The sequence below is a fragment of the Sciurus carolinensis genome, chromosome 8 (genome assembly GCF_902686445.1).
Source record: "Sciurus carolinensis chromosome 8, mSciCar1.2, whole genome shotgun sequence".
Classification (NCBI taxonomy): Eukaryota; Metazoa; Chordata; class Mammalia; order Rodentia; family Sciuridae; genus Sciurus; species Sciurus carolinensis.
In genome coordinates this window covers 81,816,345-81,827,644 of record NC_062220.1, presented here as the reverse complement: position 1 = coordinate 81,827,644, position 11,300 = coordinate 81,816,345, and the positions used below count along the sequence as shown (strand labels likewise).

At 41.7% G+C, this 11,300-nt stretch overlaps 1 protein-coding gene across 2 annotated transcripts in view; it reads left to right on the top strand.

Annotated features, from left to right (window-relative positions):
• Positions 1 to 416: 416 nt before the first annotated feature.
• The window catches only part of Cdca7l (cell division cycle associated 7 like), a 43,282-nt gene continuing 32,398 nt past the window's right edge, over positions 417 to 11,300 (top strand). The window contains exon 1 of one of the 2 annotated variants that reach the window (XM_047562334.1): positions 417 to 639. In XM_047562334.1, coding sequence (XP_047418290.1) covers positions 616 to 639 — 24 coding nt within the window. In that variant the 5' untranslated portion in view covers positions 417 to 615. The remainder of the gene's footprint in view (positions 640 to 11,300) is intronic. The other variant, XM_047562333.1, reaches the window with a different exon arrangement.

The following is an 11,300-nucleotide window of genomic DNA, read 5'->3' as shown; positions in this document are numbered from 1 at the left end:
TATTTTTAAAGTGAATCCAGTAGCAATTGTTCTAGGAGACGGCAGACTCCGCTCCTTTACAACAACAACAAAACAAAACAAGCTCTGTAGCTGTCTTAAAATTCTTTTTTTTGGATCGGAGACAGGGAATGCAGCAGAGATTCGCGCTCCAGGGCACAATCTGGAAGCAAACCTGCAAGTTAGCAGAGCGAGTAGCTGGGCGTGCCAGCTGGAGGCTGTGCCTGGACTGCCTCTTCTCATTTCTCCCGCGCGAAACCTAGCTGGACTGCTCCACTCCCTCCCTCCGCTGTAGGGGGGTGCAGGACGCGCGCACACTGGAATCCACCCCGGTCTCGCCCAAGGACAGCCCAGTCTTGCACCGCTGCGAAGCGAAGTTCACAGGTCGTAAAGTTGTGTCACTGGCCAGAGGCCGGAGGCCTAGCGACGCGGCGGCGAGTTGGCTGTGCGGCGCGCTCCCCCTGTCCCGGGCGCCCAGTGCGCCCATCCCTGGGCCCGCCGGAGCTCCTAGCGGAGCGCGCCAGCTGCGCGACCTGGGGGCGGTCTTGGTACGCTGCGCCCGTGGCGACCGGGCTCTAGTGGCCGCGTGCTAGAGGAGGCTGGAGCTGCGTTGGGAAGATGGAATTGGCGACCCGCTCGCAGGTGAGGGTCTGGCTACCGACCGCAGCCCGGGCGCCCTACGGCTTGCTTTTTCTTTGCAGCCCGGCCCTGCCCCCGACCTCGGAATGGAAACGTGGCCCTTGGCTGTGGTTCTGTGGATCGGGCGCGCCCCATCCAGCAGTCGGAACTGGCGTGCCTTGCAGGTGTGAGGGGTGGGGCGGGGCTGTGCCACCCGAAGTGGAGGGGGCGGTCCCGGCGGGCCCCCGCAGGCCGGCCACCGGCCCCAGGTGTGGACTCTTCCAAAGAGGTGCAGTCAGGGAGGCAGTGGGGGCGGAACGCCTGTGTTTGCAGTGCCCCGGAGACCTGGTGGGGGCGAGGGGGCTTGTTTTGGTGGTCACCCGCCTTCCTGGAGGAATTGGCACAGAGTCGAGGAAGTTTAGGAAATGAGAATTTTCTAAAAAAACATTCGGGAGTCAGCTTTAGTCCAATTTAGGTAATGGAGTTTAAAAAGAATTGCTCGTGGGTTTGTTCTAGAACTTTTGTAAATGTTTTCAAGGAGTTTGTAACCACTTGGGGAAAACGGTAACGTCATTAGTCCAAATTAAAAAACAGCTTCAAGATCCCAAATCGTGTACTCAGCACGACCCCAATTACGCGTTATGGGTCTGTCTATCCGGGCCTTAAAACTTATTAACAAATAATTGAATATGTTCCCCAAACGTGATTTTAGGGTTTTTAATTTTTAAAAAATTTTACGAGTTTTTCATTACTTTTAAATGAACTCTATTCTAAATAAAGCTCTAAATGAAAATAAACATACATTTTTATTCAGAGGTAAGCATTAAACACTGTTTTTCTAAAGAACTAAAAACACTTTAAGAGGGAAGGAAACAACCACTCGCTGCTGGCGGGAGCCTGAGATGTTTTGTGCAAGGCTGAATTTCTTGCTTTCGTAAAGAACCTGTGGACCCAACAGCTTCCCCCTACCTTCTACTGGCATTTACCTCTTTCCTCCACCTGGGCTCTGGGGGGAGGAAGGGGTTGCGCCTCTGGCATTGCCTACCCAGGCTGCTGTCACCTGCCTGAGTCTGGTGGCAAATTAAAGACCGAGCCTCTAATGAACGTTTTGGTTACTTAGTAATTTCTGAAAGCCTTTCTGAAAAGTGGATGTTTGAGAAAATTCTGGTAGTTGTTTTGAGAGTATTATTTTTGAAATTACTGCAGTGAGGTGGTATCAATAGCAGGAAAACAATCAGGAAGCCTAAGGACTGAGCCAATGTTAGATTTTTTTGTTTTTGTTTTTGGTGCCACTTGGCCTTTGCTACTAGAAGTTTTGGCTTCTCCAGGACTTAAAAATAAACAAAAAATTCTTTGGAAGGAGATTTGCAGTCTTGTGAATTTCATCATTAGAAAATGTATCTTTATGTATCACTCTTAAAACCTGTTGTTCTGCTGGAAAGTTCTTTGCACTTTGATCACTTGCATTCCTGCTTCAAGCTTTGGAAATTCAGAAAGTCCCAGAATGTGTGGTTGGAAGTGAACATTTTACTGTCAGATAATGAGGCTAATTTTTGGTAATTCTGAAATGTTAAACTATTTACCATGTGGGGGTGATCCTCAAATTATATCCAACCCATTATACACCAATTAGACTAAATTACTATATGTAAGATGATCAGGTTTTCTTTTCTGAAGACCTAATTGGCAGTGCAAATTAAGATGTGATGATTTTTCCAGTGGAAATATTCCTGTTCATCATAATTTAAATGTGAGCAGATTATAGTCTCTTTAATTTAAATTAGCTGAGAGTGATTCCGTAGGGTAGGCAGGTGACTGCAGATAAGAGCACTTAATGAACATTTCAGGCACTGCAAGATGTTAAATTTGTGTGGTTCTACCCAATCCCCCAGCTTTATGAATAAAGTAGTGTGATGGATGCCTGAAGTAGCATTTCTGCACAGTGGCTATGGTTCAGACCAGCATGCAGCGTGTTTTAATCTCATACATATGATAAATATAATTTCCATCCCTTGGAAAGCACAAAACTGCAAGGTATTGCGGCAAAACAGCTTAGGAAGACTGTTAGGAGTAGCAAGTGATGAAGGAGACACTCATTTGCACTGGGAACCACTTTGAAGTCTCTGCCTTTCTGCTACCCCACCAGTGTGTTGGATTCCATGTTCTATGACTGTGATCTCATCTTCCATGCGCTGTGGTCCTTGAGGGGCCAACCACTGTGTCTTTGTGCTTTTATGTGAGTGATAGGAACAATATCTAGTAAAGGCAAGGGTGTGATCCCTTACTAAACTCTCAACAGTGCAGCTCACTGGAGCTGGAGTTGAGTCTCAGTTCCCTAGCAGAGAGATAGGTCCTGAAAGTTACTGTCCTTTTCATTCTTCTAGCTCCAGAGTGCTGGTTGGTCTCTGAGAAGGAAATGATGCTAAATGTTCTCCTGCATATGCTTGGAGCATACTGTTGAAGGGGCAAAGGGGAATTTTTCTGGTATTGACCTCATGGGAGCAAAACCTATCTGATTTTATGGCTTAAAATTTGAGCCCATAGCCCCAGAAGCTGGTAACTGAGAAGTCATTTGTGATTTCTCAGGACAGTGATTTGCCACTTCAATAGTCCTGTATTTAAAAGGCTACTTCTTTCTGTAGGCTGCTGACAAGCAGAATTGAATTCTCAGATACCACAGCAGCTCTGATCTCAGCAGGCTTAGAGGACAGAAAACCATGAGATAATATGTGACTTAAAGCAATTTATGAATACTAGAATATATTAAGGAAAAAGTTTAGAGAGACGATTTGAATAGAATAATCCAAGTGTATTAATTTTGATTGGCTCTTAGGAGTTTTCCTTTATTCCTTTCTATTCTCTTTGATATAGTTTAGAATCGTTACCTCCAAAATTTAGTTTTGTTTCATAAAATACTTCTGTCTTTATTCACCAAAGTGGAATTGATTCAGGTTCTTTGGTGTGAGGATGGAGATAAGAAAACATTAGTGGGACCATTTTATTTTCTTTTTGTCTTTGAAAAGCAGTGGTTTGTGAATATTTTGCAATAGGACCGTTCAGAGGCATGTTTGGTAAATGCAGCTGAAGTAAACACTTAGAAAAGTTTATCTTTTGTGGTAGTAAATGCAACCACAAAATATGCCATGGAGTTTTGCTGTATTAGGGCCAGAGTTTAAGTTCAAACATACAGTTGATGGTTTGGTTTTTCTTCATAATTGTCAGCGGATTTGCTGACAGCCATGACTGTTGTCCTTTTATCAGATGTTCATTGAGTGCCTACTATGCGCCAGGCATTATTAGCTATAGTGGAAGAACAGAGATACAGAACACTGCATTACCCCCCAGACCCCCACCCTCCATGGTCCCTCTGGGACTCCTGGACACGTCTGCCTTTGCCAGAGCTCAGCTGGCTCCTGACCTTGGTAGCCTTGGGATCGGAGGTGGGAGGAAAACTATTCCTTTTCTTCCAAGAAACAGAAACTGTCACTGCCTTTTAAAAGTTATATTGTGCTAGGGACTTAAAAGTTATGATTTAATTCTCCCTGTGATTTTGTGAAGTAGGTTATATTATCTGCCTTTTAAAGAGAAGGCTGTAAGTTGGCTGATTTGTCCAGAGTAACTGAAGAGGGAGTTGCTCAGCTAGGATTCTGGCTTCTGAACCACTACCTGGCCCTTGCCACTGGAATCACAGGACCTGGCTAAGTCACCAGTTTTTCCCTGAAATAATGAGGATAGGAATCCAGGCCTAATTTGCCATCTAACTGAGATGATTTAAGGACCTGTGGCGTGTAACATGCTATTTAAATATATGATGGTGCCATGATTCCTTGGTTCCTCTGTTTAACTAGAAGGAGTAGGTTTTAGCCAGTTCAGCCCAGATTTTGATTTATATTCACTATAAAAGTCCATTTGGGAATATGCTAAGATCCACAAAGCTTTTACGTAGGAATGAGTTTTTACATGAGTTTGTATTGTGCAAGTAGCATCATGTTAATATAAGCTGAAGTGACAACAAATGGTGAACCACAGCTCTGCTTCCCGCACTGTGTGTGCCACATTTTCTGGATCCTTTTCATCTTGATTAGCCTGTAGTGTAAGAGTCATTTTTACATAATTTTGTTTGATTGCTCTTTGAATTCTGCTTTTTAAATTGTTGGTGCTGGGGGTTGAACCCAGGAACTGGCATGTCCTAGACAAGTGCTTTACCTCTGAGCTACATCCCCAGCCCCTGAATTCTGAGTAGTTTGGAGGTCTTTATAGTTCTCCTTTTTAGGGACTATACAGTGTTAATGAGTAGATGTGTATTTAATATATATTTCTACTGAAAAAAATTTTTTTCAAGGAACTTGGAATAAATGTCCCAGAGTGGAAGCATTATATATTTTATGACTTGTGATAAAGTCCATGGTGGTTGATTTGTTTTTTAATATTTATAAAATTCCTATTTTTTTGTAATGTATTGAATATCTGGTAAAGGGGATAGGGCTGGTTTTCACTAGGTGGGACTCTGATACCTGATTTTTCTAGGGTGTTTCCCCTTCTGTTATGCTGTATTGGCTGAGGGAAAGCATTTTTGCTGTGGTTAGAACTAAGGCTCATAAAAACTGTTCTGAAACCATGACTTTTGTCTCTCAGAAACCTAAACCATCTAGAGTGTTTTAATGTGGGTGAAAGTGGAGGGTTGTCCTAGAGACCCATTCTTTACCACCATCTGGTCTTCCTAGAAAACCAAGAAGACCCAGGCAGGTGCCCATGGATGCATAGCAGAGTGACTGGATTGGGCTTGTTGGGGACTGTGTGTAAGTTGGTCGTGTTGGCCTAGAAGGAAGGACACTCCAAACTGAGCTACTCTCCTGTGTGGCAGTAATTTACTTTTTAAAAAGAGTTGCCTTTTTTGCCTTGCTTATTTACAAGATAATAGTCTCCTACCATTATAAAGTGATGATTTCTAAGAGCAAAAAAAGAGGATTTCTGTTGGCTGTAAAGGGTGAGTACAGTCTACAATTTTGCCAAGATGTGTACCTAATGATATATTTGCTTTTCTCTTTGTTCCTTTTCTATAAAACATTTAAAGAATAGCATATGGAATTCCTATTATGAGTCCTTGGGCCTGTGCATCTGCCAGCCCAGGCTGCCAGGTATATGGACAACAGATTCCTGGGATCATGTACCTGCCAGTGGTGCTGGCTTTCTTAAGAATCCCTTCTGCAGTTTCCTCAAACCCCCATGAGGAGCAAGCACAGTCGTGGGGGCAGCTCCCCATCTTTAACTATCTGCTCAAAGAGGGTCCTTTGTACCTGAAGAGTGCCTTGCATTTGTGGTGGAACCTGGCACTCTGGGTCTTTTAGCATCAATCCTGGTACTTCCCTGCTGCAGACCTCCTCTGTCATGAAGGCCCCAGGATTTTCTCGAGGTAGTGACTAGTAACCCCAAATCATAATTATCCAGCTGATGGGTGAAGGACCTGGCATATAGTAGGTGTTAAACATTTGTTGAAGTTTTTTAAAAAGGTTGATTTAGAGCTGTCAGTGCAGAATGAGTGGAAGCATGAGTTATGAAGGCCTGGATCATCCTGTAACAGCTGCTCAGATTTTTCTGTTGAACTAATGTGGAAGCCAGTTCATGCCTGCCCCAGGGGCCTGCAGGTCTAGCAGCCCCACACAGCCTACATGGGAATGTTCTCATAAATCTTCAGTTTTATCTTTCAAAGTCAGGCCTGTTTTGTATTCTATCCCTGGATACCTTTTTTACTTATTTTAGTACAAGACAGAAAGGACTCTTCTTGGGAAAAAACTCCCCTCTCCTGCCCCATATGTGGCCCTGGAAGCCCTCTGATTGTCACCGAGCTCCCAAGCTGGAGAAGCATGGAACTGCCAAGTATAAAATTCAGAAATCATACCTATAAACCTTGAATAGAAAGATCATACTTATAAATCCCATTCCCCCAAATCTATTTAAAGCTTCATGACTCTGAAGGATATTAAATGGGGGGAGGGAGATCAAATTTTTAGTTGATGTTGAAATCCCTAATAGCATGTTTTTATTTAAAATGTCCAATGTCTTTATATTGCATTCCATGAGCAGCTTAAAAAGGAAGGTTAAGAAAAATAATGGTATATTTAATATCATTATTTATTTTTAACTCTCATTTTTTACCCCTTGACAAGTGGTCCAGGATTTGTTTTCTTTTGGGAGGTTTATTTTTTATTAAAGTAGTTAAGCCCACAGGCCCCATGTAGCCTTTGCCGCCCACCCCCCAAACACATGACCTCTGTGTTCCTCTCCCTTTTCCTGACTTAAAAGTATCCCCATTCCCCTCACGGCCAGCTTCACTCAGGGAAGAGGGAGCCTGGTTGTCCTCTTGACCTTCCTTGGACTAAGCAGTTGTACTGAGGTGCTGCAGAGGAACGTGCTCTTGGTATATGTGGCCCAGTGCCAAGAGCCTAGGGGTGTCAACAGCCTGAGCAGTATGTCACAGGTGTTGCTGGGGCTCACTTCCCATGGCCTCAGTCCGTGCTCTTAGCAGGATAGAAGTGTGTCAGGAGATTGAAGAAAGGCTTCCGGGGTTGGACTGTAGGATGGGGAGAGTCCCCCCAGCAGTTGGAAGAGCTGTACTGTGTTGCTTTCTTGGAGTGAGCATGGGCCTCTTGTCTCCTCTGAAAGACGGCACCTTCAGATCCCTGCCTCCACCTGGGAAACTTCTGTGTGTCCTGCCCCAGACTGTCTCCATCTTGCAGCCATGTAAACAGGGCCAGCAGCACCACCACTAGAAGTCTTCCTGACCATTGCCCCCTCTGCAGGATATCGTGCCCTCCTGGGGACATCTCAGGCTTCTGGACTTGCCTGTTCACTGTTTGTCCCACCACATTGTCTTGCCCTGCCGCATACAACTCGTTTTTCATCACATCTCTTAGTGTGGTGCATAGTACATATAGATGCTTAATGAATACCTGTTGTGGGGATGATAGTGCAAAGTAGTAGTAGTACTTTATACTGTTTTAATAACTAATATTTAAATAGTCTTCTGCCTATGGAACACTTTCCAGGCACAGTTTGGAAGTCATCAGGACTCTGCTCTAATGTTCTTGTCTTTTCTTGTTGGGTGAATGTCAAGATTTGTACTTTCCCGGCCCCTTGAAACAGGCCAGGCTGTTTAACTTGCTTTGGCCAGTTAAATCTGAGCAGAAGTGTTGCACCTCACTGCTAGGTGGGATTTTTCAAATGCTAGCAGATTGTTTTCTGAATCTTATTCCCTCTGCACTGTGTCTGCCAGCCTTCCAGAGACTGGCACCATTGTCAGCGGGTTCTTTGTGGAATGGAGCCACTGGCTGGCCTGTGATGAACATGCAGTATGAACAAGAAAGAAGGCTTTTTTATTTTAAGCCATTTGTTGAGATTTGGGGTTGTTTGCTACTGTTTTCTAACCTCATATCCTGACAGACCCAGGTGCTCATATTTCAGTTTTGGATTTGCTCTTGTGGTTGTCATCTGAGTGAGCTGGGTCATCGTGGTGGTGGTAATAGAAATATGTGACTTTGTTTTAGATAGATGCTCCTGTTAGTCAATGGTTTGGAGTTCAGGGTTGTTAAATCCCACCTGGCAGGCAGGAGAGGCCCCGACGACAAAGCAATTTGTTCTGTCCAAATCGCCAGTGGTGCCTCATTGAAACCATGAAGAGCTGACTTGTCTGAGTTGATCATCCATCTCAGAGTCCAGAGAAATCTTAACTTTGGCTTCACATTCCTATCTGCAGACCTCCCTGGAAAAGGAAATATACCAGTACTTGGCAAAATTCCAGTTCATTTGCCATGTATCTGCTATTGAATAGCTCTTCTAAGCCTATACAAATACATGTCTATATTTCTCCCTGCATATATTTTCTCTTTTAAAAATAACCTTGATTACTTTGGGGCCTTTTGTTATTGTGGTAAAATATACAGAATAAAATGAGCTATTTTGACCTTTTTTAAGTACATGATTAAGTATAATCACTAATTGTGTAACTATTGCCACTACCTCTGGATTTTTTTTTTTTTTTTTTTTTTTAAATCATTGTAAACTGACATTCTGTATCCATCTCCCCTGCTCCAAGTCCTGGTAACCTCTCTCCTCTATTTTGTCTGAGAGTTTGACTGTTCTGCGTATCTCATGTAAGTAAAATCACAGAGTATTTTGTGACTTGCTCATTTCACTCAGCACAGTGTTTTCAAGGTTCATTCTTGTAGTGTGTGTCAGTTCATGCCTTCCTAAGGCTGAATACTGCTCCTTTACAGTATCTCATTCCCTTTGCACTGCATCTGCCAGTATTCCTTTATTTGTACACAACAATTTTTTTTAAATCCGTTCACCCATCAAAGGACATTTTGTTGTTTCTGCCTTTTGGCTATTGTAAATAATGCTTTGATATACGATGGGTAGCATCAGTTTACACATATCTGCTGGAGTGTCTCTTTTCAGTTCTTTTGGTTATACACCTGAAAGTGCAATTACTGGGCCATATGGTAATTCCAAATTTTATTTTGGGAGAAAACGCCTTACTGTTTGGCATGGTGGTTGCACCATTTTATATTCTTACAGCTGTGTACAAGGGGTTCAGTTTTTCTTCACGTCTTTGCTGATGCTAGGTTGTTTTATTTTTTTATATCATGGCTTTTCTGTTGACTAAGAGGTGGTATCTCATTATGGTTTTTTGTTTGTTTTTATGTTTTTTGTTTTTTTGGGGGACACTGGGGATTGAACTCAGGGGCACTCAACCACTGATCCATATACCGAGCCCTATTTTGTATTTTATTTAGGGACAGAATCTCACTGAGTTGCTTAGTGCCTCGCTGTTGCCAAGGCTGGCTTTGAACTTGTGATCCTCCTGCCTCAGCCTCTCAAGCTGCTGGGATTACAGATGTGCACCATTGCGCCCTGCTCATTATGGTTTTGATGTACATTTTCTTGTTCATTCCTGATGTTGAGCATCTTTTCATGTGCTCTTTTGCCTTCCATATGTCTACTTTGGGGAAATGTTAATTCAAATGTTAAAGGAATGTTAATTTAATTGAATTTTTTGTAGTTGTTGAGTTGAAGTTAGTTTTATATTCTGGATATTAATTCCTTCTCATATATATAATTTGCAAATATTTTCTCCCATTCTGTAGGTTGTCTTTTCACTGGCTAGTGTCCTTTGCACAAGTTTTTAATCTTGATGAAGTCCAGTTCACCTGTTTTATCATTTATTACTGTATCTAAGAAATCACCATCTAATCCAATATCATGAAGTTTCTATATATCTAGGCCTTTGATTTCATTTTGAGTTCATTTTTGTAGATAGTTTAAGGTAAGGCCCAACTTCATTCTTTTTCATGTGAATTCATGCGGTTTTCCTAGCACCATTTGTTGAAAAGAATGTTGTTTCCCCATTGAATGGCCACTCTTGTCACCAGAGTCATTTGGCTGTATGTGTCAGGGGTCATTTCAGACTCTCTGTTCTCCAGTTGGTCTGTATGCACTGTTTTGATAACTGTAGCTTTGTTGTAAGTGTTGAAATTAGGAAGAGTTGAGTCCTCAAAACACTGGTCTTTGTTTTTAAGATATTTGTCTATTTAGGATCCCTTGAGATTCCATTTAAATTTCAAGTTGGTCTCATCTTATTCTGCAGGAAACACCCCTGGTGTTTTGAAAGGAATTACATTGAATAGTAGGTGGCTTGGATAGTGTGGTCATGTTAACAATATTGTCTTTCAATCCATGAACATAGGCTGTCTTTGTATTTATTATGTTTTCCTTCAATTTTCAGTGATGTTTTGTAGTTTTCAGTATGTAAGAACTGCACTTTATTGGTTAAGTATATTTGTAAGTATTATTCTTTTAAATGGAATTGATTTTTTAAGTACCCTTTTCAAATTGTTTATTATTTTTGTGTAGAATGCAGGTAATTTTTATGTGTGGATTTTATGTCCTGCAACATTGTTGAATTTGTTAATAGCTCTGACTACTTTTTTGTGGAATCTCTACTGTTCTGTATATATACAAACATGTCATTTAACAGAGATGTGTTTACTTCTTCCTTTCCAATTTGGATGACTTCTTTCATTTTCTTGCCTGCTTGCTGTGGCTCAAGCTTTCAGTACTATGTTGAATAGATGTACTGAAAGCAGGCATGCTTGTCTTGTTCCTCATCTTAGGGGGCAACAACTTTGAGTCTTTCATTCACCATTGAGTATGATGTTAGCTGTGGGTGGGTTTTATTCTTGCTGAGATTTCTTTCTTTTGTATTTTTAGTTGTAGATGTACGCAATACCTTTATTATTATTATTTTTTAATGTGGTACTGACAATTGAATCCTGTGCCTCACAAGTACTAGGCAAGCGCTGTGCCACTGAGCTACAACCCCAGCTCTTATTTATCTTTTTAATCATGAAAAAGTATTAAATTTTCTCAGATGCTTTTTTTTCTTATATCAGTTTTTCATACATCATTTTTTCTTATATTCTTTTCCTTCTTTAATATGGTATGTTTACATTAATTGATTTTCATGTGTTGAGTTTGGTTTAGTTTCATGGGTTTAGTTTGTTGTCTTGCATTGCAGGAGTAATTTCCATTTAGTTCTCTTTTATAATCTTTTTGCTATGCTGTTAAATTTTGTTGATATTTTGTTGAGGACGTTTGCATCAAAATTTATATATGCTGTTGCTCTG